The sequence below is a fragment of the Cicer arietinum genome, chromosome 7 (genome assembly GCF_000331145.2).
Source record: "Cicer arietinum cultivar CDC Frontier isolate Library 1 chromosome 7, Cicar.CDCFrontier_v2.0, whole genome shotgun sequence".
NCBI classification, from domain to species: domain Eukaryota; kingdom Viridiplantae; phylum Streptophyta; class Magnoliopsida; order Fabales; family Fabaceae; genus Cicer; species Cicer arietinum.
Window position 1 is genome coordinate 55,609,400 of NC_021166.2, and position 24,342 is coordinate 55,633,741.

A 24,342-nucleotide genomic window follows, 5' to 3' on the forward strand; every position below is an offset into this window, starting at 1 on the left:
TTGGTTCGGTCAAAATACATTCAACCAAACCATATTTATTAATATTAAATAAATTAAACTAAAAGATAAACAAATCATTTTTAAGATGTTTAAATTAAATTATATTTATCATGGCAGTTCTTTTTGAAAATACTTAAATTAAAACACTACAAAAATATTTAATGTGTGATTCTCGCCACTGTACATATTATTTGGCAACAACAGAAAATTCAACATAATTAGGAGTAGTTTAATGATAATAAAAAATGTATTGCTGAGAGTCTTAAAACATTAAATCATTCTTTGAATATTTGAATGATATAATAATCTTTACATGTATTATTATTTATATAAGGAAATTTCATAATTTAAATTTTATTTATTAGGAAACCTAAATATTAAAAAAAATATTTTAATTTAATAACCATAAAATAAATATTATATATAGAAAGAAACTCATAATTTTGGTATGCAATATTATTTTTAGTTAATTAAGTTTTATTTATACAATACAGTTTTGAATCCATTTATAATTAGTCTATATCTGAATCTATATTTATTGCATAAAAGAATACTGATCCTTTTGGAGTTGAATTTTCTTTTTCAATTAGTCAAAATACATTAAAATTAGTTTGATTCGATATTGATCAATTAGTTTTTTAATTTATAATTTTTGACAAAACAACTTAAATATAATAATGTAGAGCGACTATATAGTCTGTGTATATCCACATTGAAAATACCCTTCAACCATGGCTTATAGTATTTTTTTGTATCTATGTGTTTTTTACTTTACAAGTCTTCACTTCATTTCTACATTGTCTAAGTCTGATAATTACATCATTCACATGGATTTATCAGCTATGCCAAAAGCATTCACAAACCAACATAGTTGGTATCATTCAACATTGTCTCAAGTTATTAGTACCACCAACAACAATATTCTCAAATCTACATCTTCCAAAATTATATATACATACACAAATGTGATAAATGGTTTTAGTGCTAATCTATCACCTGAAGAGCATGAAGCACTAAAAAAATCCCCTGGTTACATTTCTTCCATGCCTGATTTACCTGTCACACTTGACACAACACATTCACCTGAATTCCTTGGCCTTAATCCATACAAAGGGGCATGGCATGATTCAAATTATGGTAAAGATGTAATTATTGGTATGGTGGACACAGGTGTTTGGCCAGAAAGTAAGAGTTTCAATGATAATGGAATGACTGAAATTCCATCACGTTGGAAAGGAAAATGTGAATTTGAAGTAAATACATCTTTTTGCAATAAGAAACTGATTGGAGCTAGATACTTCAATAAAGGATTTTTGGCAGCGAATCCATCGCTGGCCTCAGAAGTTAAGAACTCATCGCGCGACGACACGGAAGGACATGGGACTCACACTGCATCAACTGCTGGTGGAAATCATGTTGATGGTGCATCTTTCTTTGGGTATGCAAATGGAACAGCAAGAGGAACAGCTCCACTTGCTAGAATAGCTGTGTACAAAGCTGCTTGGGGTCAAGGTCTTGCTGTTTCATCTGATGTAATAGCTGCAATTGATGCTGCAATACTTGATGGTGTTGACGTTTTGTCAATATCATTAGGACTTAGCAATGTGGGTTTGTCTGAAGATCCAATTGCAATAGGTTCATTTGCAGCTATGGAAAAAGGTATTTTGGTTTCAACTTCATCAGGGAATAATGGACCTAAATTTCAAACTCTTCATAATGGAGTACCATGGGTTATAAATGTGGCTGCCAGTACTTTAGATCGCCAATTTCAGGGGAAAGTTACACTTGGAAATGGGGTTTCAGTCTCTGGCTTTTCTAATTACATAGGAAACTTCTCAACTAAAAATTTTCCAATTGTTGACTTGGGTTTCTGTCAAAATGAGGACGAACTTGCCAAAGCGAAGAACAAGATTGTATTGTGTCAAGACACCGACGACGGTAATTTTCTTAATCTAGTATATCAAGTGCTTAATGCAAAAAATGTTGGTGCTATTTTCATATCAGAGTCAAAATCAGATGACCTATTAGACATCGTATGGTATATTCTTCCATCCATCACTGTTAACAACATAGATGGAAAAATTGTCAAAGATTACATCAAGAGTAACTCTAAATCAATAGCAAAAATTTTATACAAGCAAACAAGTTTTGGTATTAAACCAGCACCTAGTGTTGATGATTATAGTTCAAGAGGTCCATCAAAAAGTTGTCCCTATGTGTTAAAACCTGATATAACTGCTCCTGGTACATCAATATTAGCAGCATGGCCCGCAGGTGTTCCTGTGTTGGATTTGGAGACTTCAACAGTGTACAACGATTTCAATGCAATAAGTGGTACATCTATGTCAACGCCTCATGTTTCAGGTATAGCAGCCCTTATAAAAGGGGCACATCCTGATTGGAGTCCTGCTGCTATTAGGTCAGCTCTTATGACAACATCAGACACATTTGATAATACTAAGCAACCTATTAAAGACATTGGAGATGGTAACAATGCAGCAACACCTTTAGCAATGGGAGCTGGTCATGTTAATCCAAATAGAGCACTTGACCCTGGTCTTGTTTATGATGCTGGTGTACAAGATTATGTTAATCTTTTATGTGCACTTAATTTCACACAACAACAAATCACTACCATCACAAGATCTTCTTCCAATGATTGCTCTAAACCTTCTTTGGATATCAACTATCCTTCTTTTATTGCTTTTTTCAATTCAGAAAAATCTTCTTCAATCCAAGAATTTCATAGAACAGTTACCAATTTGGGGGAGGGAAAAACAGTTTATGTTGCTAGTGTTACTCCTATTAAAGGTTTTAATGTTACTGTTATCCCAAACAAATTGACGTTCAATCAGAAGAATGAGAAGATGAGTTACAAGTTAAGGATTGAAAATACAGGAACCACAAAAGAAAAGAATGTGGCTTTTGGATTTTTAACTTGGAATGATGTGAAGCATGTGGTTAGGAGCCCTATTGTGGTAAGCACCCAAAGTTTCTAGAAGTAGATCACTATATGAAACCAAATTAATAAAACTTTTATTTATATATTTATGATATAGTACTTGTGTCAATATATCTTACAAAGATATGTTTGTTTCTTTTTTTTCTTTATAATCTCTATTGTTTTTAGAGTACAAAGCATATTATTTTGGAAGGTAATAAGAGGATTATATAAGTTCCAGAGAGTACAATCTATGAGTTTGAAGATCAACATTAGTATATAACTGTATTTGTTTTGTTGGTGAATTCATTTTTAGGTATCAATTACTTTAATGAATTTTCTGATACAATATAAACATGCTTGAATCAAAACCATTTACTGCAAACTTCAACCTAAAACACATAAGTTAAAAAATAACAAGAAATTGATTTTTAAAATAGACAAAAGATAATGTTTCTTTGTAACAAGTATATGTACGTTTTGTTTATATTTATGTGGAGGGAGTATTACCACCTAATAAGATCCTCACAAAGGAAGATAGATTTTTATCAACTAAATCACCATCATTGATAATATTAAATTAAAATTTTAGTTTATTTTTTTATAAATTTTAATATAGACTATAATTCACATGAATCAGACACTTAAAAAATGTTTTAAACTGTATTGATCATATACATTATTTTTTTTTAGAAGTAGATCTTAATGATCATTTTCATTATCATGACTAAGTTAATGATTTAAATCACTATAAGAAGAAAAAGTTAATTTATGAGAAACAAAATTCTTAAGAAATGCACCAATTTTCCTTAAAAAACACATTTATGAGGAGCTTTTCCAAAGAATCTGCTTTGATTGGAAAAAAGTTGGTCGTAAATGTTTTCTTAGAAAAAAACTTCATAGCAAATAAATTTTAAAGAACAAAGTTCTTGTAACATTCCTTGCAAAATAACATACACTAATGAAATATTTTGCCAACTGAAAGATAACATACATTATTGAAGAACAAAGTCCTCATAAAGTTACTCCCAAAAAGAAAGATAACTAATTTAATTTTGTCCTTGATAATTAATATATTTAATTTTTTTTACAGAATTACTAAAAAATATTAAACATTAAAAAATTTATTTTAAAATGACAAATACTTTCCAAAGAACAATGGTCCTCAATAATTAAAATATTTGAAAATTTTAAATAAGAAGATATTATGGAAGATAGTGAATAGAAGAAGAAAGAATAATGAAATAATGAGAAAATAATGTGTAATAAAAGAATGAAAGGGATGTTATGTTTTATAAGAGAAATTTTCAATTCCTCAAAATGTTGAAATTCAAAATTCAATTTCTCGTTCAAACGTTTACGAAGAACTTTCTTTAATTAGAAATTTTTTATTTTTTAAATTCACTTTTCTGCTCAAATGTTTAATAGGAATTTAGTTTCTCGGAAACTAATAAAAAAAATTAATTTGTAAAGTTATATTTGATATTTAGTCATAAATTTTTTAATTAAAAATAAATATAAAAAATGATTTTTTTTTTTTTAATTTCCAAGGAACTATGTCCTCAAATCTATAGAATTTTTTGTCAACTTGGCTCTTAAGTTATAATTTACTTTGGGATATTATTGTGTTTTTTTTACTTTTTAAAATGTGTGTTTTAAATTTTTTAAGTGAATCAGTATGATAAAAAAATAACAAGTAAAATTAAAAAATGTAGTCAATTGTTCATTAAAAAAAATATTACTTTCTTATTAATAAGTAAAATTAAAATATAATATTTTTACAAAATAAACAGATTCTTAATTTAGAATAATGGTCCAAATTAATTCATATTCAATAACTTAAAATATTGCAAACATATACAGAAGGATTTTCAAATTTATCCTATTTGAGCAGCAGGTGCATAAGTCGTGGTGTACACTTTGACCTTGCTATGATTTTCAGATTTGTGGGGGTGTTGATGCTCTTTTATGGGAGGGTCTCTTTAGAATTGATGTAGGTTCACAAAATGAAACCTCTCATTGATGACATGGAAAAACATGCAAACTCAAAACGTTTGCCACATTTTTGACCTTCGTTGGAGTAATCCTACCATCTCTCATATCTCTGTATTTATGTAAATAAAAAATACTAAGAAAGCAACTCATTTATTTATTGAATTTATCTGTTCATTTTTAAATGGTTTTTCTTTATGTACAAATGACGCGGATATTTCATGACATTTGACTATTTCTAGTGGCTTATCTCATTGGTGTTACATATAGTATAAAATTAATTTGATTCTAACTCTTACCTATATTTTCTCATTGGTGAAAAAATAATGAATACTTATATTATAGAGGTAGTATATTATATATGCAGAAAGTTTTCAAGTTTGGTATGTAATATTTTTTTATTAATTAAGTATTAATTTACGATACTTTATTTTGAAATCATTTGAATATAGTCTATATCTCGGTCGATATACAATTCACCATTTTGGTGTTGTATTTTCTTCTTTAATCACTCAAAATGCATTAAATTTAATTTGATTCAATAATGATCATTACAGTTTTTAATTTTTAATTAGATTTCAACCCACACAAAGCGTTTATCAACCAGCGCAAGGCGAAATTATATATATATATATATATGAGTGTGTGTGGGGAGTGTATTTGGTAATAATCGACAGTGATTGATAAACGAGAACTATTAATAATTATTATTGAATTTAATTAAAGTATAATAATATTACAATAAACAATAAAAATGCATGTTTAATAAAAATAAAATTATTATGGAGTTTTTAATTCGAGTTATTACGAAAATAGAAATAAAATAAATTTAGAGATATTATTTGGTGGGATACAATCACATGACATCTTTATTGAGTAATTTAATCTTATGCATTAATTAAATCTAATGGTTATTATTAATAGTTCTCGTTTCTCATAATAATTATCAGTTCTCATTTGATACGTTCTCATTCATATATATATATATATAAATCTCCTTTAAAATTAATCATTTATAAATTTCATTTTTTATTTTGCTTCGTGAACTAACACTATTATTAAATAAAATTTATATCTTAGTAGCATAAATGCAATTATTTAGATATCAAATCAAACATAATAGTTGTATTTATAATTTTATTTAACACAATTTTATTTATAAATATTATCTCAAAATAATAATAGTTAATTAGATGTATGAACTATAGGGAAGGAAATGGACATGAAAGTGCTAGTCATGTAATAAAAGAATAACTTGAAAATATATTAAAAGTGACATTAGCATATATAAAATTCACAAGACAACTAAAGAAATTAAAAAATGGTTGAATGATTTGAATTGATAGTAGTAATTAATTTTCTTTCTACAATAATAGATTATCTTAAAGGAAAAAATTTGAAATAAAATAAATGTATAACATAAGTGCAGCTTAAAAAAGACATTAATTAAATTTGATTATGAAAATATGTGCATTTAGAATAGAATAATTTTGGAATCCTGTAGAAATTGTTTTCATTGTATTAATGTGAAAAACAACATCACTGTTCAAGATAAATACCTCATCCGTCTCATTTTAAATGTTTTCTTTAGAAGCGGGTACAATTATTTAGAAAATGATTAATTGATTTGATTTAAATGATAAAATATTTCATTTAATCAAATGTTTTTATTAATTGTAGTTAGCGGAAAAATTTGAAGAGTTGACATATAATAAATAAGAGTATTAGTGGAAAAAAGTAATTAATGTTGTGGTATTGTAAAACGATAAATAATTTGACATAAAAAGAAATGACAAATGAGGCATTTAAAATGAGACGGAAGAAATAATTGTTTCATCGTAAACTTGACTTGTCATAATTGAATAACAACTTACAAATTTGTGAAAAATCTAAAACATTTGGTTAAAACCTAATTTGTAGCCTCCATCTGATCTTCGGCTCACATGCCTCTTGTGTCGGGTCTTTTTTGTTGAGTTATATGAGCCAAAAGCAACAAATATAATGTCACTCATGATACAGTTATAAGGCAGAAGGAAATATTGAAATTTGAATTAGAGAACATAAAGTTAAAAACATGGATTAGATGTTTCAAATTATCATGTAGACAAATGTGTTGTTATTATTGTTCCTTAATTACTGTTAGAATTTTAATTTTTCAAAAATTGTATAAATTCCAACCATTGTTCAATTGATTTATTGTGCTAAAAAAATGCATTGTAACAATGGATCTACTTTGAATTATGGAAATTATGAATTATCGAGATCTTATGGTTTAAAAAAGAAGAGCAAATGACTTAATAAGAAGTGACTGAATGAAGACAAAACATATTGTTTCTTGAATGAAACATCAATAATTGACATCGACATAAATTAAAAAAATGATGTAACTAAATATTAGGAAAAAAATGGAACACACATTTGTAGTGGCTAACAATTCCCTGTGGAAGAAGAAGATGGTCATGAAAGAGAAAAATATACAAAAGTCAGCTACTCAAATGAAATCAGTCGAATTTCATCAAACATCACAAAAGCAATTTTGTTATACTCAAATTGGAGAAAAAGTTAGCGTAAACAATGGTTAATGTCTCAAGGTTGTAGTATCGCATCGTCTTGAATCTTGGTTCAGCGAAGAAAAAAAGAAAAGATATTTGGAGTTACATTGGAAATTGCTATGAAATGAATTTATATTTAATAAATGATAAATAGATAATAGAGAATCATTTATTGCATTATGAACTATTATAATATTTGTTTATTGTTGATGAATTGAAATGTAATAAATGAAATGAAATTGTGTACTATATGAAGAATAGAAAGAGAAGAGATTATAGCTATGACAACTAAGCAAATAAGTGAGGTGATACAAATAGAGTTATGTGGCATAAAATACGATTAATATCAAATAAATGGTTTGAGAGCCTATTTTAATATATAAATGATAAATAGATAATAGGAAATCGTTTATTGCATTATGAACCATTATAATGTTTCTTGATAGTTGATGAATTGAAATGTAATAAATGAAATGAAATTGTGAACTATATGAAGAGTAGAAAGAAAAGAGATTCTAACTATGACAACTAAACAAATAACTAAGGTGACACAAATAGTGTTATGTGACATAAAATGTGATTAAATGTCAAATGAGTGATTTTCTACAAAACAACTTGTATATTGAACTTGACTCTTTTCTCTATATTTCATCTACATTGTAAATACACTTCAATATTTGTCTCTATCTATGATTCTTTTATATTACAAGTCTTCACTTTATTTTTATATTGTCTCGCTTAGATAATTATATTATTCACATGGATTTATCCGCTATGCCAAAATCATTCACATACAAACATAGTTGGTATCATTCCACACTCTCTCAAGTTACTACTACCAACAACAACAATATTCTCAATTCTACATAATCTAGAATGATTTATACATACACAAATGTCATGAATGGTTTTAGTGCTAATCTATCACCTCAAGAGCATGAAGCTCGCAAAAATTCCCCTGGTTACATTTCTTCCATACCTCATTTAACTGCCAAGCCTGACACAACACACTCACCTCAATTCCTTGGCCTTAATCCCAATATAGCAACACCTATTAAAGATATTTTATAATACTAAGGGAGCTTGGTCATGTTAATCCTAATAGATCACTTGACCCTGGTCTTGTTTATGATGTTGGTGTACAAGATTATGCTAATCTTTTATGTGCACTTAATTTCACACAACAAAACATCACTACCATCACACGATCTTCTTCCAATGATTGCTCTAAACCTTCTTTGGATCTCAACTATCCTTCTTTTATTGCTTTCTTTAGTTCTGAAAATTCTTCTTCAATACTAGAATTTCAAAGGACAGTCACCAATTTGGGGGAGGGACATAATGTTTAGGTTGCTAGTATTACTCCTATTGAAGGTTTTAATGTTCGTGTTATCCCAAATCAGTTGGTTTTCTACGAGAAGATGAGTTACGAGTTGAGGATTGAAGATTTAAGAATGACAAAATTAGAGAATGTGACTTTTGGATATCTAACTTGGAAAGATATGAAGCATGAGGTTAGCAGCTATGTTAAAACAATATTGGGATCTGTAACAATAGTTAACCAATAAAACAGAAAACTAACAATTGCAAAACCAGAAATTAAAACGGAGAATGTTTTTCGTTTCAGTAGAAAATGGAGAACGTTTTTGAACAGAACGGAAAAAACGAAAAATGTTTAACGTTCCCCTTTTTGTAGTTTTGAAAACCAATTTTCAAATCAATGTACACGAAAATTAAAAAAATGTAACAGAAAAATAACACTCAGATTTATATGTTCAGCCTCAATTGATGAGACATATGTCACAAACAAACAAGGAAGACAATTCACTATTGAGATTTGAATTTTACAAGATTAAGTCACTTCAAGATTGTTCTCATAATATCCATCACTATTGAAACTCAACAATACTAGTATTCATCACAATCTACTTTTTTCTCCCATAATCTCCTTTCTAATTTCCTATGAATCTGAATCGCACATTGTAACATCCTCTAAATTTACTATTTAAAAATAATTAGAAATTATCAATATTAAAATACCTGCGATAATTATTTGTCTTGTTCGACTTACATTAGTTGATAAAGTTGTTAGTAATAATTATTTAGTAGAAGCAAACAATGTACTTGAAATATGTTTCATTTCACCCCAATTAAATCTAGTAAGTAATCGTGATTACTTGTATTTTAAAAGAAAAATAAATGTAGACTAATAAAACCCCGTGAGATTGAATTTAATATTTGACTCTTATGTAGTAAACTATGGAAATTTATGCGATGTATGATAAACAAAATTTAACTCTTATTATATATATTAGTTGGAGTGTGAATTTTATTGTTATGTGTTAAAGTGTTAATTTTTATGGCCTATATGATATCAAACTTTTATCTCTATGTGATAGTCCTAATTTTTATCATTATATGGATGTGTGTATGTGTTCTTAATAATGTGTGTATGTGTTCCACGAAGATGCATATGTCATGCCATGAAGATGCAGTATGAAATAGATATACTCCCACACAGCCCACTAAGAATTATGCCATGAGCATTCAAAATTCACTTTTTTAAAATCATGATCTTATTCACACATCATTAAGAACACATACACACATTCTTAGGACTATCACAACACATATCACATTTAGCATTCAATTATGGACGACCATACCGTAGAGTCACTCACTATAATCTACAAATAAAACATATAGACTTAGTTGGTAATTACTTACTAGATTTAATTGGGGTGAAATGAAACATATTTCAAGTACATTGTTAGCTTCTACTAGATAATTATTACTAACAACTTTATCAACTAATGTAAGTCGAACAAGATAAATAATTATCGCAGGTATTTTAATATTGATAATTTCTAATTATTTTTAAATAGTAAATTTAGAGGATGTTACAATACTCACCCTCTTAAAAATAGTTTCGTCCTTGAAACTAGCTAGACATAAAAAGATTTGTAAGGAAGTATTTTATTCACGATTATATAGTAGGTTCAAGTTACACAATAAGTCGTGCATTAGAGGGGTTCCTATGAAAAAGAGGTGGGTCAATGGACCAATTGATAATCAAATCTTTCCTTAGCCAGAATCCTGCTAATACAACTCTTTACGATATTACTTTTTCTTTCTATTATGGGGACAACAGGTTCAGGTTACACGGTAATTCATGTACAAGAGGGGTTCCCAAGAAAGAGAGGTGGGTCAACGGACCACTTAATAACCAAGTATTTCCTTAGCCAGAATCACACTAATACCACTTTTTACGGTGTTACACTTCCCTCCTAATATGGAGATTCTAAAATTTTATATAGGTTAGATGTTTAAAGCATTGTCATTATTACAAAAATTTCAATTATAACATAAAAATGAAATAATTAAGGAATATTCATAATTATTATAATTCAATTGATCTAATTAATAACGTCATTAAATGGGAGACCAATTAATTATTGTATACTTTCAAATCAAATCAATCTAAATCAATACACAATAGTTCCACATTATAGCAAAATAAAACTAATCATTTTATAATTCTAAAAAAAATCAATTCATGGCAATTAATTGATAATGTCATAAATATAGAACCAATTAATGCATAACGTCAAATTAAATTAAGAGTAGTAAATTATTTAAACTTCAAATCACGAGTAAGAAATTCACAACACCATAATAATAAATTCATAAGGTTATTAAATCATAACCATTACATTCATAACATATAAACAATTATTTAAAAAATTCAAATCACAAGTAGTAATTTAATCACATCAATGAATAACGATTATTAAATTAATAATATACAAACAAAAGAAATTCAAATCCCGATTAATAAATTCATCATGTCATACTATTAAATCTATAGCATTATTAAATCACAAGTATTAAATTCACAATATATAAACAATTATTTATAAAAAAATTAAATTACGAGTAATAAATTCTTAATATCAACAAATCATGAGTATTAAATTCATAACATACAAAAATTCAAATCTTGAGTAGTAAATTTTTAATGTCATAATATTAAATTCATAATATTATTAATTCACAAGTATTAAATTCATAACAGATAAAGAATTATTTTTTAAAAATTTCAAATCAAGAGTAATAAATTTTTAATGTGAACAAATCACGAGCATTAGATTCGTAACATATTAAAAAAATTCAAATCTTAAGTAGTAAATTTGTAACGTCGTAATATTAAATTCATAATATTATTAAATCACAAGTATTAAATCCATAACATATAAAGAATTATTTAAAAAAAAATTCAAATCACAAGTAATGAATTCTTAATGTCAACAAATCACGAGTATTAATTTCATGACGTACAAAAAATTCAAATCTTGAGTAGAAATTTCATAACATCATAATATTAGATTCATAATATTATTAAATCACAAGTATTAAATTCATATCATATGAATAATTATAAAAGAAAAATTTAAGTCACGGGTAATAAATTATTATTGTCAATAAATCACGAGTACTAAATTCATAACATACAAAAAAATTCAAATCTTGAGTAGTAAACTTGTAATTTCATAATATTAAATTCATAATATTATTAAATCACAAGTATTAAATCCATAACATATAGAGAATTATTTAAAAAAAATTCAAATCACAAGTAATAAATTCTTAATGTCAACAAACCACGAGTATTAATTTCATGACGTACAAAAAATTCAAATCTTAAGTGGAAATTTCATAACGTAATAATATTAAATTAATAACGTTATTAAATCAGAAGTATTAAATTCATATCATATGAACAATTACAAAAGAAAAATTCAAAACACGAGTAATAAATTATTATTGTCAATAAATCACGAGTATTAAATCTATAACATACTAAAATTCAAATTTTGAGTAGTAAATTTGTAATTTCATAATATTAAATTCATAATATTATTAAATCACAAGTATTAAATTCATAACATATAAAGCATTATTAAAAAAAATTCAAATCACAAGTAATAAATTCCTAATATCAACACATCACAAGTATTAAATTCATAATACAAAAATAAATTCTTAAGTAGTAAATTCGTAACGTAATCATATTAAATTCATAACATCATTAAACTTAAAACAATTATTTCATAGGATCAAATTAAAACTATTTTAAATCATAGGAATTTAAGGCATGTATTCAATAACAAATTTCAAGGAGATTACACAATTAATGGTACATAGTAGGAAATTATGTACTTACTAAAATAAAACAAAAACAAAAATAGAAGATCAAACAATTAACATAACTAGTGGCACATAATAGCACTTTAAAGCAATTATTGCATAGAATAAAATTAAAACTATTTCCAATTATAGAAATTCAATAACAAATTTGAAGGAGATTACACAATCAATGATACATAATAGGAAATTATGTACTTACTAAAATAAAACAAAAACAAAAATAGAAAAAATCAAACAATTAACATAATTAGTGGCACATAATAGCACTTTAAAAATCAGTAAAATCCAATAATTAGAGAAATAAACAACTAACACAATCAATGGTAAAATATATGCGACCTACACGAAGCGTCCCACTCCAAAAGTCCGAGAACCATTGCTCTTATACCATATTGTAACGCCCCAGATTTTTAATCCAAAACGTTACTTTAAAAAATACTTATTTCGTAGAAAAGTTTATGAATCTTTTGTTTTTTTGAATAATTAACATTTATTCATTTTACATAAATAGTAACAATCATGTTTTTCAATATCATTAAGAAAATATTTATTCAAAATTAAAATAATATGAAGACATTTATTCTTAACGGAAGGTAAACCACTTCCATATTTCTAGAATTTTAGTACATTTAAAAGTTTGTGACAAAAGATCAAAAGAACTTAAAAAAATATTGGACAATTCCATTATTACAAAATCGTCTTGAAAGGAAAACCCATGTTTACCCCGCATTCGCCACACGTCAATACTCATTAACTACTCTTGAATCTCCTCGAACTCATTAGTACCTAAAATATTGTTGTAAGGGTCAATTTTTTTCCATCATCCACATCAAACCAAAACAAGACATATAGAAGATCAACTATGGGGTTATTTCAATACAGAAAATCACACCTGCCACTAAGGCAACTTCCACACAGAAAATCAAAACCTGCCACTAAAGCAACTTCCACGAAGATGCATATGTCATGCCATGAAGATGCAGTATGAAATAGATATACTCCCACACAGCCCACTAAGAATTATGTCATGGGCATTCAAAATTCACTTTTTTAAAATCATCACCTTATTCACACATCATTAAGAACACATAGACACATCTATATAATGATAAAAATTAGGACTATCACATAGAGATAAAAGTTTGATATCATATAGGGCATAAAAATTAACACTTTAACACATATAACAATAAAATTCACACTCCAACTAATATATATAATAAGAGTTAAATTTTGTTAATCATACATCGCATAAATTTTTTTCTATAAATTTTACAGTAGAAAAATAAAAAAAAATTCCAAGAAAATAAAAACTTTTATTTTTAATTTAGGATATCACGTTTCTCAAAATTCAAAAGGAACACTTTAAACATTTTTTTTCTCCATTAAATTAGTGCAATCTCAATAAGCTTGGTTTAAATATAATTACTTGATTTAATTCTAAAAACTTACTAGTACTTGTAAGGTTTTCATACAAAAATTCATTTCAAATTAAATAAGTAAAATACAAATTAAAACCCTTATTGTCGGTATCACCTATCAGAGCGAGGTTCCTCATAAACTTGAACTTCAAATATCATTAACCTGTAACAACTGTGATTTCGCAACACAAGGCCAAGCCAATCAAACACAAACAACGAAGGATGTGAGTTTCGAAATCATGTTGATAGTCTAATACAAGTAAGAAGAACACGCAGAAAAAAAAAAATCATTATAGAACCGTATTATTACATAAATATTGCTCAAAAAATATATCACAAGAAATGCAATGATATGCATGAGCTTAGACTCTACTTCACAATGTGGTACCATTCTAACTCTGAAGTACTTGGTTAGGAGGCTTGATACTATGCCACCATCTCGGTGGACGGACAATTCAAATTGGCCCTGTCCTCATAGATTCCCTCAACTCAACCCGAGACACATATATGTAACAGTCGAGGTAAGCGTGTGTTGCATGGTAGCTCCCGACATTTGGAGTGCTACCTTCAAGTCACATAGGAATTCCCCACCTGAATACTTCCAAAGTCTAACAATCTTGCCTTAAGGCTCAACAGCAGACCGCCACGATCAGGCTCATTCAGTTGTACTTCCCCGGAATCACTAGGCTTGTCCGGCCCTACCTATATGATGACAAAAAAAATATCCACTTCACAAATTCTCAATATTTATTTTCTCTCCTCGTTGGCCTATGATACTCCATTAAGATCGTCATCTCAAACACAAATTGATATCACTATTATTTCATCAACTATGGGGTTATTTCAATATTCTCATCACAAATTTATATCATCGCAATTAATCACACATCATCATAATCACATAAACACGTCATAAATTTATAGCATCCTATCATCAATCATTCCTCATCACATAAACTTATCACACATTTATAACATCACAATTATTAACCATATATCATCATCATCGTCACGATATATTATCACAATGCATTCATCTTTTATTATCACATTAAATAAACTCATGTAATCAAATATAAACATAAAATTCATTCGACACCAATAACACAATAAAAGAAATTAAATCAATCAACACCTTACAAATATTTCTATTCTATATTTTAATCTCACAATTTCCATATTTTCATATTAATTAATTTATCCCTCATAGGGTTACTTCCGTACGTAGCGAGTCCCGAATAAATCGCTGGGAAATACGGTTTTTCGTTCCTCTCACAATATATTATACTCATGAATTCAAACGCTCTCTCACCCCTTACCTCGATTGGAGATTATGTACAACGTGACAAGGCATAAGGAATTCTGCAACGACACGAAGCATGAATATTTTATCAATTCTATATCTCATTTTGTCGATCACCGTAACTAATGATTAGTAGATGCAACAAGCAACCCAAATAAAATAAATTATTCATCCTTCGTAATAAAATCTTAAAATAAGGTATCATATAATATACGCTTATTATATACAAATAATTATGTCCATGTAAATCGGATTATATTTAAAACTAACAATATTTAAAACTTTTGACAATGAAAAAAAAAATTATAATAAGCACAAATCATCTATTTTCAACTAACCGAATATGAATAAATCCAACTTTAAACAAAAACAAATATGTTAAATATCATATACTACATAATACCTCTATTTGTTTTACATAATTGTTGTTTATATGGTTAAAATGGAATATACAATATATCTTTACTAAGTGAAATTAAAAGTTTAAATGAAGACCAAAAGAAATTTGCACAAAACATAAAACTGAATTTTAATTTTTAATACAAAATCATATCAATTTTTCAAAATTAGAATTATTATAAAAATATATCTAAAATGATTGTATCAATTAAGAATATAAAACAATTTTACTAAATTCATCTCAATATATATTATTTCTCCAATTAGAATCAGCGTTATAAACATATATAGCGAATATTTAAACAAAATATATACTATAATTAAATTTAATTTGTAGTTTTAGTCAAAATTTATGATTGATGTTAAGGTTGAAGGAAAAGTCCAAATAGAAAATATATAGTGGAGAAAGAACTAATCAAGAAGAATCAAAGACGTCAAGATAGTTTTCACCATATTGGTGGCTCCATTGTAGCTATGGTGTCGTTCCCACGGTGATCCATTTTTTAAACAAGTTTATTTTGTGAAAATTAATTAGACAAGAATGAATAAGAAAACGAAATGAGTTTGCAATAAGTATTGGTTTTTAGAAGCTCTCTTCGTAGTGATAGTACAAGGGGAGAGAATATGAGGTAGTAGTAGTTTATTATGATGGGAGGACATCTTTATTTTTTTTTTCAATAGACATGTCACCAACTCTTGATAGAAAATAAAAGATATTAATTAGAATTGATGGGATTGAATAATGTATGTCTGAGTAATGAATGACAAATAAATTGAAGTAGTCAAAATAGCTTTCAAAAATATATCATGTAAAATCTATTTAACATCATTTGAATGAAATATTATTCTAAAACAATAATTCTACAAGAACCACGTAAATTCCAACAATTAAATTAGCTAACGTTTGCTAATTAAAAACATAACGTCAACATATCTTATCAATAAATGAATTTAATTATAAAACCCTTAATTATCAATTTCAATAATTATGGAATATTACTTTTAATTTGATTATTCGAAAATAATATTTTCTAGATACTTTTGGCACACTTGGTATATTTTCTTTTAATACATGATCACATAGAATAAATCATTAATAATAGTTCTAGATAATTACTAAGATATAAGTGTAGGTATATAAAGTAATGTGAAAATATTGGTGTATTACATCCACAATTCTCTACTTTGACTCAATATTAGAATAAATCAATCACTGTTCTTGCTCCCATGTATCAGCTTTATGCTTTACTGAAAATAATCTATTTGAGTCATATGTTTACAAGCCCTATTCTCGTAACCACCCAAAGTGACATAGAGTACAATCTATGAGCTTTGAACATAAATATATATATATATATATATATATATATATATATATATATATATATATATTTGTCTTGTTGGTGAATTCAATACCTTGTTAAAATCTCGTTTGAGAGTTGAAACAGATATTTTAGTCCAAAGAGTTGGTAGAAAGAAACAATTTTCTAATACAACATAAACATGCTTGCATCAAATAAACCCGATCAAGGAGAGTCAATTTCATTTTCGAGGATACGCAATATTACTGCCTAAACTCATAGAATTGTACCATTCCACGAGTTAATTCGCGATTTTAATATTAGGGATAAGTAAACACTTGCATGGTTTTTGTTTTTGTGTTATCTTTGGTAAGAATCGTTTAATTTTCTGGTAAATAGTAACACTCCTTTTTAGTGTTTTTTATTTTGCTGTTTTAGTATAGTGTTGCTTTTATTTGTCGTCTTGGTATTATGTTGTTTTTATTTTTCGTCATATTGTTATGTTTGTTTGACTCAAATTAACATATCAACTTCAATTGTTCTGGTCCAAATTCAATCAATGGTTTTGACGACTTCACATTAGAGCTTTGGATGCACGAGTATTAATTTCAGACACTTCAATTTTTTCATATTTGAAGGTTTTGTCACATTTATAAGCATGATGTCATTTTATACTATTAACCTTGTTGTGAATTTGTTTGCATATTCGTCATTTTCATTATTAGTGACTTTGAATTGTATTATTCTCGATCAATTATAATTTTTCCCTAACAATTTGAATAAATGTACTTTTTTTAATCAGAAAAAAAGTGATAAAAATTAACAATTGAAAAAATGACTTATGTTTTTAATTTTTTTTCTAACAGTTTACGATGAAGTTAGCAATGAATTCTATACTTTTCGTCTTTAACTCTTTGTTGGCAATCGATCTTTAATAAATTATTACTATCTTTGATCCTTTTTATAAAAGTTAATATATTTAGTTTATTTTAACTTTTGACTTAATTGTATTTTATTAAAAGAATTAGAGGGTACTTCTTTTTCTTTCGTGTAATTTTTTCTTTTTTTTTGTGATTTCATCGTCGGAGTGTATGGTTGTTTTTGTCGTTATCTAAGTGCTGCACATTTTATTTTTTCGTCTTATTGTAGGGTTTGTTTAGTTCATATTGATAAAGTAGCCTTGAGTAGGATTAGGAGTTGATGAGTTTGATACTTAGTGAGGTGGTTATTTAATTTGTGAAGGTATAGAGTATATAGAACAAAAATTGTTGAGTAGGGATTATAATAACGACGTTCTCAAACGGGAAGGGCATTACTTCACTTATTTTCCTATTTGAAATAAAGGTTTTATAATTGTACTATGCTACCATGTGATATTTCATAATGTTTTTTTATGCCGTGTTTAAGTACATGTTTTAAACGAGTTATGCGTCCTTTCACTTTATAGTTGAATTGCATCTGTATGTGCTACATTGATTACTGACAAGAGGTTACTAATTGTATGACGTTGTTTCTAAACTAAGAGGGTTTAGGACAATTCGAAAATAAAACCTAGATATTCCTTGCGGGTAGTCCTATTTGGGTTATTAGCAAAGGTGAAAGCATTCATGCATACATGGTGGACCCAAATCTAGTCATGGGTACATGGCTACAACTCTTTGTAACGGATGGGTGTCTTAGAAAAATATTCAAGAGGGATACTGGACATGAAACTCCAAGCGAGAGAATTGAGTCGTCCAAGTGGTACGTGTCAAAAGTAGGAAAACTTTCCTCTATAAAAGTATTGGAAATTATGGGATCATATACATCGACATATAGACTAACACATAGGAACTTGTGCATCTAAGTTGTTGGTTAATTGTGTTGTACTTGTTTAACTTATTATGTGACGTTAATTTTAGTTGTACAATTATGTTATCATATATATATATATATATATATATATATATATATATATATTGTGTTTATTATTTGGAGATGACAATTTTTTGCATTGTTGAGAGAGCTCTCATGTAGATTTTGTCTTGGATAGAAAAAGATCAAGAGTCTTTGACTTGGGAATTTTGTTCTTTTGTTTACACAATTACTTGCTTATTTGTAATTGCAACGACTTTATTTTTATTGAGGAAGTTAATAAAAGAAAATTTATTATTTGGTTTAGACTAAATAAACATTTTACCTTAATCTTGCTTTTAAAAAAATAATCCACATTTTTCACTTTTAAACTTTCGTTATGTAAAAATTAGGGTGTTACAAGTTTTTTTTATTTTTTATAATAGCTAATTTTCTAAAAGAGTGACTTATGTGTTTTTATTTATATATGAGATCATGCAAGAAATGAAGATACGAGTAACATAGAGGATCCTAACTCATACAAAAAAATGTTTTTAAAAAATACTTCATCTTCTCTTTTTATGAACCTCTATTGCGTTTTCTATTATCTTAAAAAAAAAATAGTATATGAAAGTGTATGTAATCTTAAATTTTTCTTTAGTTGTTATTTTGATATTTTGTTATTTTGATTTGTTGTTAAACTTTCACATGTGAGTGAGTTGTGACCACACTAATTAACTTTGTATTGTTTGATATTATAATATGCACAATGATGGAATAATACTTATTTAATGTGTTTTACTCTTCATTTGATTGAATGTTTAATTTTTAGTTTGCATATTTCCCAGTATGCTTGGACTATACAATGATATTTTTATACTAGACATTTATTTATGTGATTCGTAAGATCTATTATAAGTTGTCTAGAACATGACAATTGTACTTATACACCTTAAAGAAAAAAATGTAAAATACAATGAATAATAAATTAGAATCACCAACATAACTGAAAACTATCTTCATAAATATAGTTTACAACTTATTCAATAGATTTATAAAATATTATGTTTTGAAAATAAACTATGATTATCTGATTATATCATAAAATAACATAAACATCAATTTTTAATTCCACAAATCTTGAACTAATATTCTAATACTAAATCCATATCTCATGTTCCCTAGCTACTAAATAAAAAATAAATTGGGTGAGATAAAAATATCTCAGTGAACTATGAAAATAAAGGGAGGGGCAGTCTCAAAGAATTTTTGTCATAAATATGTATAAAACATGAAAACAATTATGCATCTCAAGTTAAAATTTTCACTTTTAATTTTCATAGAAGTTTTAGTTATAATAATCTTTTTTTTTTTATTTTGAAAAATATATGCATGACCTCAAATCTTTTTCTTTGAAATAAGGAAAAGTTGTCAAATATCTTGATGTGGGTCACTAAGATAATTTGGTCATGATTGGTAAAGGTGGTCCGGTCAAATCTCAATCAGCGTCTTGATTGTTCTCCTTTACTTGTTATTACATGCCTAGAACAACTTAAATGTCTCACTGTGAATAAGGACATGCATGATCTAATTAATAATACTGTACTGAACTTTAGATGTTTTGTATGAAATATTTGTATTATGTCTTGTATGTAATGCATCATTCATCCACGACAATTATAAATAACTTAGCAATATACTAAATCCATAATAATTTAATCCTAAATCCCTAATTTGAAATTAGAACCGGAGGCAGAAAAATAGAAACAACATCAGGGTCGTGAAATTAATAACAACATCAGAGTCATGAAAATGATAACAACGTTAGAATCATGAAAAATCATTTGGATGCAATTTTAAAACACCTATATACAAAAATTTCATTTCCTCAAACTATACTTCTCCTAACCCGTAATAACCTAAAAACAGTTATGTTTTAAAGAAATCAAAACTCACAGTTTCAAATACGCATAAGAGGCAGCAGCAGTTTGGGTATGAATTATGTGTTAGGAATTCACCTAATTAAATTTTCCTAACACATAAATTCACAAACAGAGATAAGCTGAAATTTTCAATGAAATCCGTATGTGCTAAATTTATTCATATACTACTAATATTGTGTACAAATATTGCACTAATTGAGTGTTGTGGTAGCACGTCTCAACTCTCAGCAACCATCAAAACAGAAATCGTAAGAATTAATATATTATGGATATAAAAATTTAATTAGGCCCTCGTTTCCGTTGTACTTGTAACAATCTCCATGTAAATAAGATATTTTATTATATCCTTTTCTAAAAGATTTATGTAAATTACTAAAAATAATAATCTGTTAATAAATAATAATAATAAATAATATAACAAAATCATAATAATGAATCCTACTAATCCGTTTTATAGCCAAGTGTTAAATGAATATTATTTTATAAAATATATACATTTGTAGTAATTTACATTCTTCACTTGATTCATGCATATGAAAATAAATTTTCCAACATCATAACAATACATGAATATCTAGAATTTAAATTTGATGGTGGTTACCACTATAGGACTCCTGACCACATGCTTCACATCCATCCAAGTAAGATAACCAAAAGCCACTTTTTTTACTTTTGTCATTCTTGGAACTTCAATCCTCAACTTGAAGCTTAATTTCTCATTCTTCTCATTGAAAACCAACTTGTTTGGCATAACACTCACACTTAACCCTTTAATAGGAGTAATGTTAGCAACATAAATCGTTTGTCCCTCCCCAACATTGGTTACTGTCCTATGAAATTCTTGTGTTGAAGAGGAATTTTTAGCATTGAAGAAAGCAATAAAAGAAGGATAGTTGAGATCCAAAGAAGGTTTAGAGCAATCATTGGAAGAAGATCTTGTGATGGTAGTGATTTGTTGTTGTGTGAAATTAAGTGCACAAAGAAGATTAACATAATCTTGTACACCAACATCATAAACAAGACCAGGGTCAAGTGCTCTATTTGGATTAACATGACCAGCTCCCATTGCTAAAGGTGTTGCTGCATTGTTACCATTTCCAATGTCTTTAATAGGTTCCTTAGTATTATCAAATATGTTTGATGTTGTCATAATAGCTGACCTGATAAATGCAGGACTCCAATCAGAATGTGCCCCTTTTAAAAGGGCTGCTACACCTGCAACATGAGGACATGCCATAGATGTTCCACTTAACAAATTGAAATTATTGTAGAATTTATCATTTAGCCCAAAATCCAACACAGGAATATTTGTGGGCCATGCAGCTAAAATTGATGTACCAGGGGCTGTAATATCAGGTTTCAACACATAGGGACAACTTTTTGATGGACCTCTTGAACTATAATCATCAACACTAGGTGCTGGTTTAGCACCAAAACTTGTTTTCTTGAAAGAAATCTTTGCCACTGAAGTAGATTTAGACTTAGAGTTATTCTTGATGTAGCTTTTAACAATTTCTCCATTGATTGGGTTAATAATGATGGATGCATAACTATTCTGTGAATAGTCTATAACTGTTGTATTTGATATGAAAACGGCTCCAAAAACTTTTGCTTCCTCCAAATTAATTGTTTGATAAAAAATGCTACTATTCTTGTTTTCACACACCACAATCCTGTTTTTTACTTTTTTTAGTTCCTTAACATTATCACATAAACCCATGAAAACAATAGGAACATGATTGGAAGTGAAACCTCCTATATAAAGAGACAATCCAATTATTTTGATTCCATTTCCAAGCTTGAGAGTTGCATGAAACTCACGATCCATGGTACCAGCTGCCACAGTTATAACCCATGGTATTCCATTGTGAATAGTTTTGGAGGATGGTCCTTCATTCCCTGCAGAAGTAGAAACAAAAAGACCTTTTTCCATAGCTGCAAATGTTGCTATGGCAATAGGGTCTTCATACAAAGGTGTATTACTATATCCAAATGATAATGAAAGAACATCAACACCATCCAATATTGCAACATCAATTGCAGCTATTACATCAGATGATAATGAACCACCTTCCCATAAAGCTTTGTACATTGCTACACGTGAACTCCAAGCTATTCCTGAAGCTTTTCCTGATGCATAGCCAAAGTAAGATGCATTATGAACTTGGCTACCAGATGCAGTTGTTGAAGTATGTGTTCCATGACCTTCTGAGTCACGTGTTGAATTCAATCCTAAGGTGATGTTTGGATATTTAGACAATAATCCTTTGTTGAAGAATCTAGCTCCAATGAGTTTCTTGTTGCAAAGAGATGTTTTTTTTTCAAATTCACATTTTCCTTTCCAATGTGATGGAATTTCAGTCATTCCATTATCATTGAAACTTTCACTTTCTGGCCAAACACCTGTGTCCACCAATCCAACAATTACATCTTTACCAAACTTTGAATCATGCCATGCCCCTTTGTATGGATTAAGGCCAAGGAATTCAGGTGAATGTGTTGTGTCAAGCTTTGCATGTAAATCTCTTATGGATGAAATGTAACCTGGTGAGTTTTTTAGTGTTTCATGTTCTTTTGGTGATAAACTAGCACTGAAACCATTCATGACATGTGTGTAGGTATAAATCAACTTAGAAGAAATTAAGGATTGATTAAGATTATTGGTTGAGAGTTCTAGAGGATTTTCCAATGCTGAAGAAAGTGTGGATAGATACCAAGTGTGTTGAGTTGAAAATGGTTTTGGCATGGCTGATAAATCCATGTGGATGATATAGTTATCAGATTGATCATCAGCCAATGTGAAAATGAGGTGAAGGAATGTAACATAGGAGAAAAAAATAGATAGATAAATATGAGTAGCCATGATTGAAATAATAAGGTGTTATGAAAAATGTGGATTGGTTATAGAGAACCAATGTGTAGTTGTGGTTTTAAATAGACACCAAAATCAACATGCATGACGTTGCAATATTGTTGGTATCTAAATATGATGTTTGCAATGTAATTTTGGATTAATTTGTAGGTGAAAAAACCATCTGATTTCAAAAATAAAACCACCTTGGTTCTAGCTTAAATAATTTCTATAAAAATTTTATATCATCCAATTCAATTAAATGTGATTTAGATAAGATCGGTTTTTGGTGTTGATCCAATTTAGGATTATTAAAAAAAATTATTAGAATGTTCACGGTTAATTAATAAGTTTAATTTAAAAAATATGTAACATATAATATATGATTTTTAGAGTAAAAAAAATATTATTTTTTATTTTAAAAAAAATTGATTCAATGAAAGTGGATGCATTTGATTTAAACTTTAGATTAAATATATAAATTTTAAATTAAATATATTAAATTTTATTAACTTAATTTTTTTTTTATATTAAGATTCAAAGACGACTAAAATTAAGATTATAAAATAACACTGATAAATTATATTTTTTACACAAC

At 27.8% G+C, this 24,342-nt stretch overlaps 2 protein-coding genes across 2 annotated transcripts; one reads left to right on the forward strand and one right to left on the reverse strand.

Annotated features, from left to right (window-relative positions):
* Positions 1-731: 731 nt before the first annotated feature.
* On the forward strand, positions 732-3,185 carry LOC101489395 (subtilisin-like protease SBT3). The gene has a single exon (XM_012720128.3). It carries the CDS (start codon positions 732-734, stop codon positions 2,997-2,999), a length of 2,268 nt encoding a protein of 755 aa, XP_012575582.1. The 3' UTR covers positions 3,000-3,185.
* An 18,172-nt stretch (positions 3,186-21,357) lies between these two features.
* On the reverse strand, positions 21,358-23,817 carry LOC101489063 (subtilisin-like protease SBT3). Its single transcript, XM_004514870.4, has one exon. The coding sequence runs from the start codon at positions 23,754-23,756 to the stop codon at positions 21,468-21,470; it is 2,289 nt and encodes a 762-aa protein (XP_004514927.1). The 5' UTR covers positions 23,757-23,817; the 3' UTR covers positions 21,358-21,467.
* Positions 23,818-24,342: the final 525 nt, after the last annotated feature.

Bases quoted from the DNA above. Each gene is read 5' to 3' on its own strand.
- LOC101489395 (XM_012720128.3), top strand. From the start codon at position 732: ATGGCTTATAGTATTTTTTTGTATCTATGTGTTTTTTACTTTACAAGT.
- LOC101489063 (XM_004514870.4), bottom strand. From the start codon at position 23,756: ATGGCTACTCATATTTATCTATCTATTTTTTTCTCCTATGTTACATTC.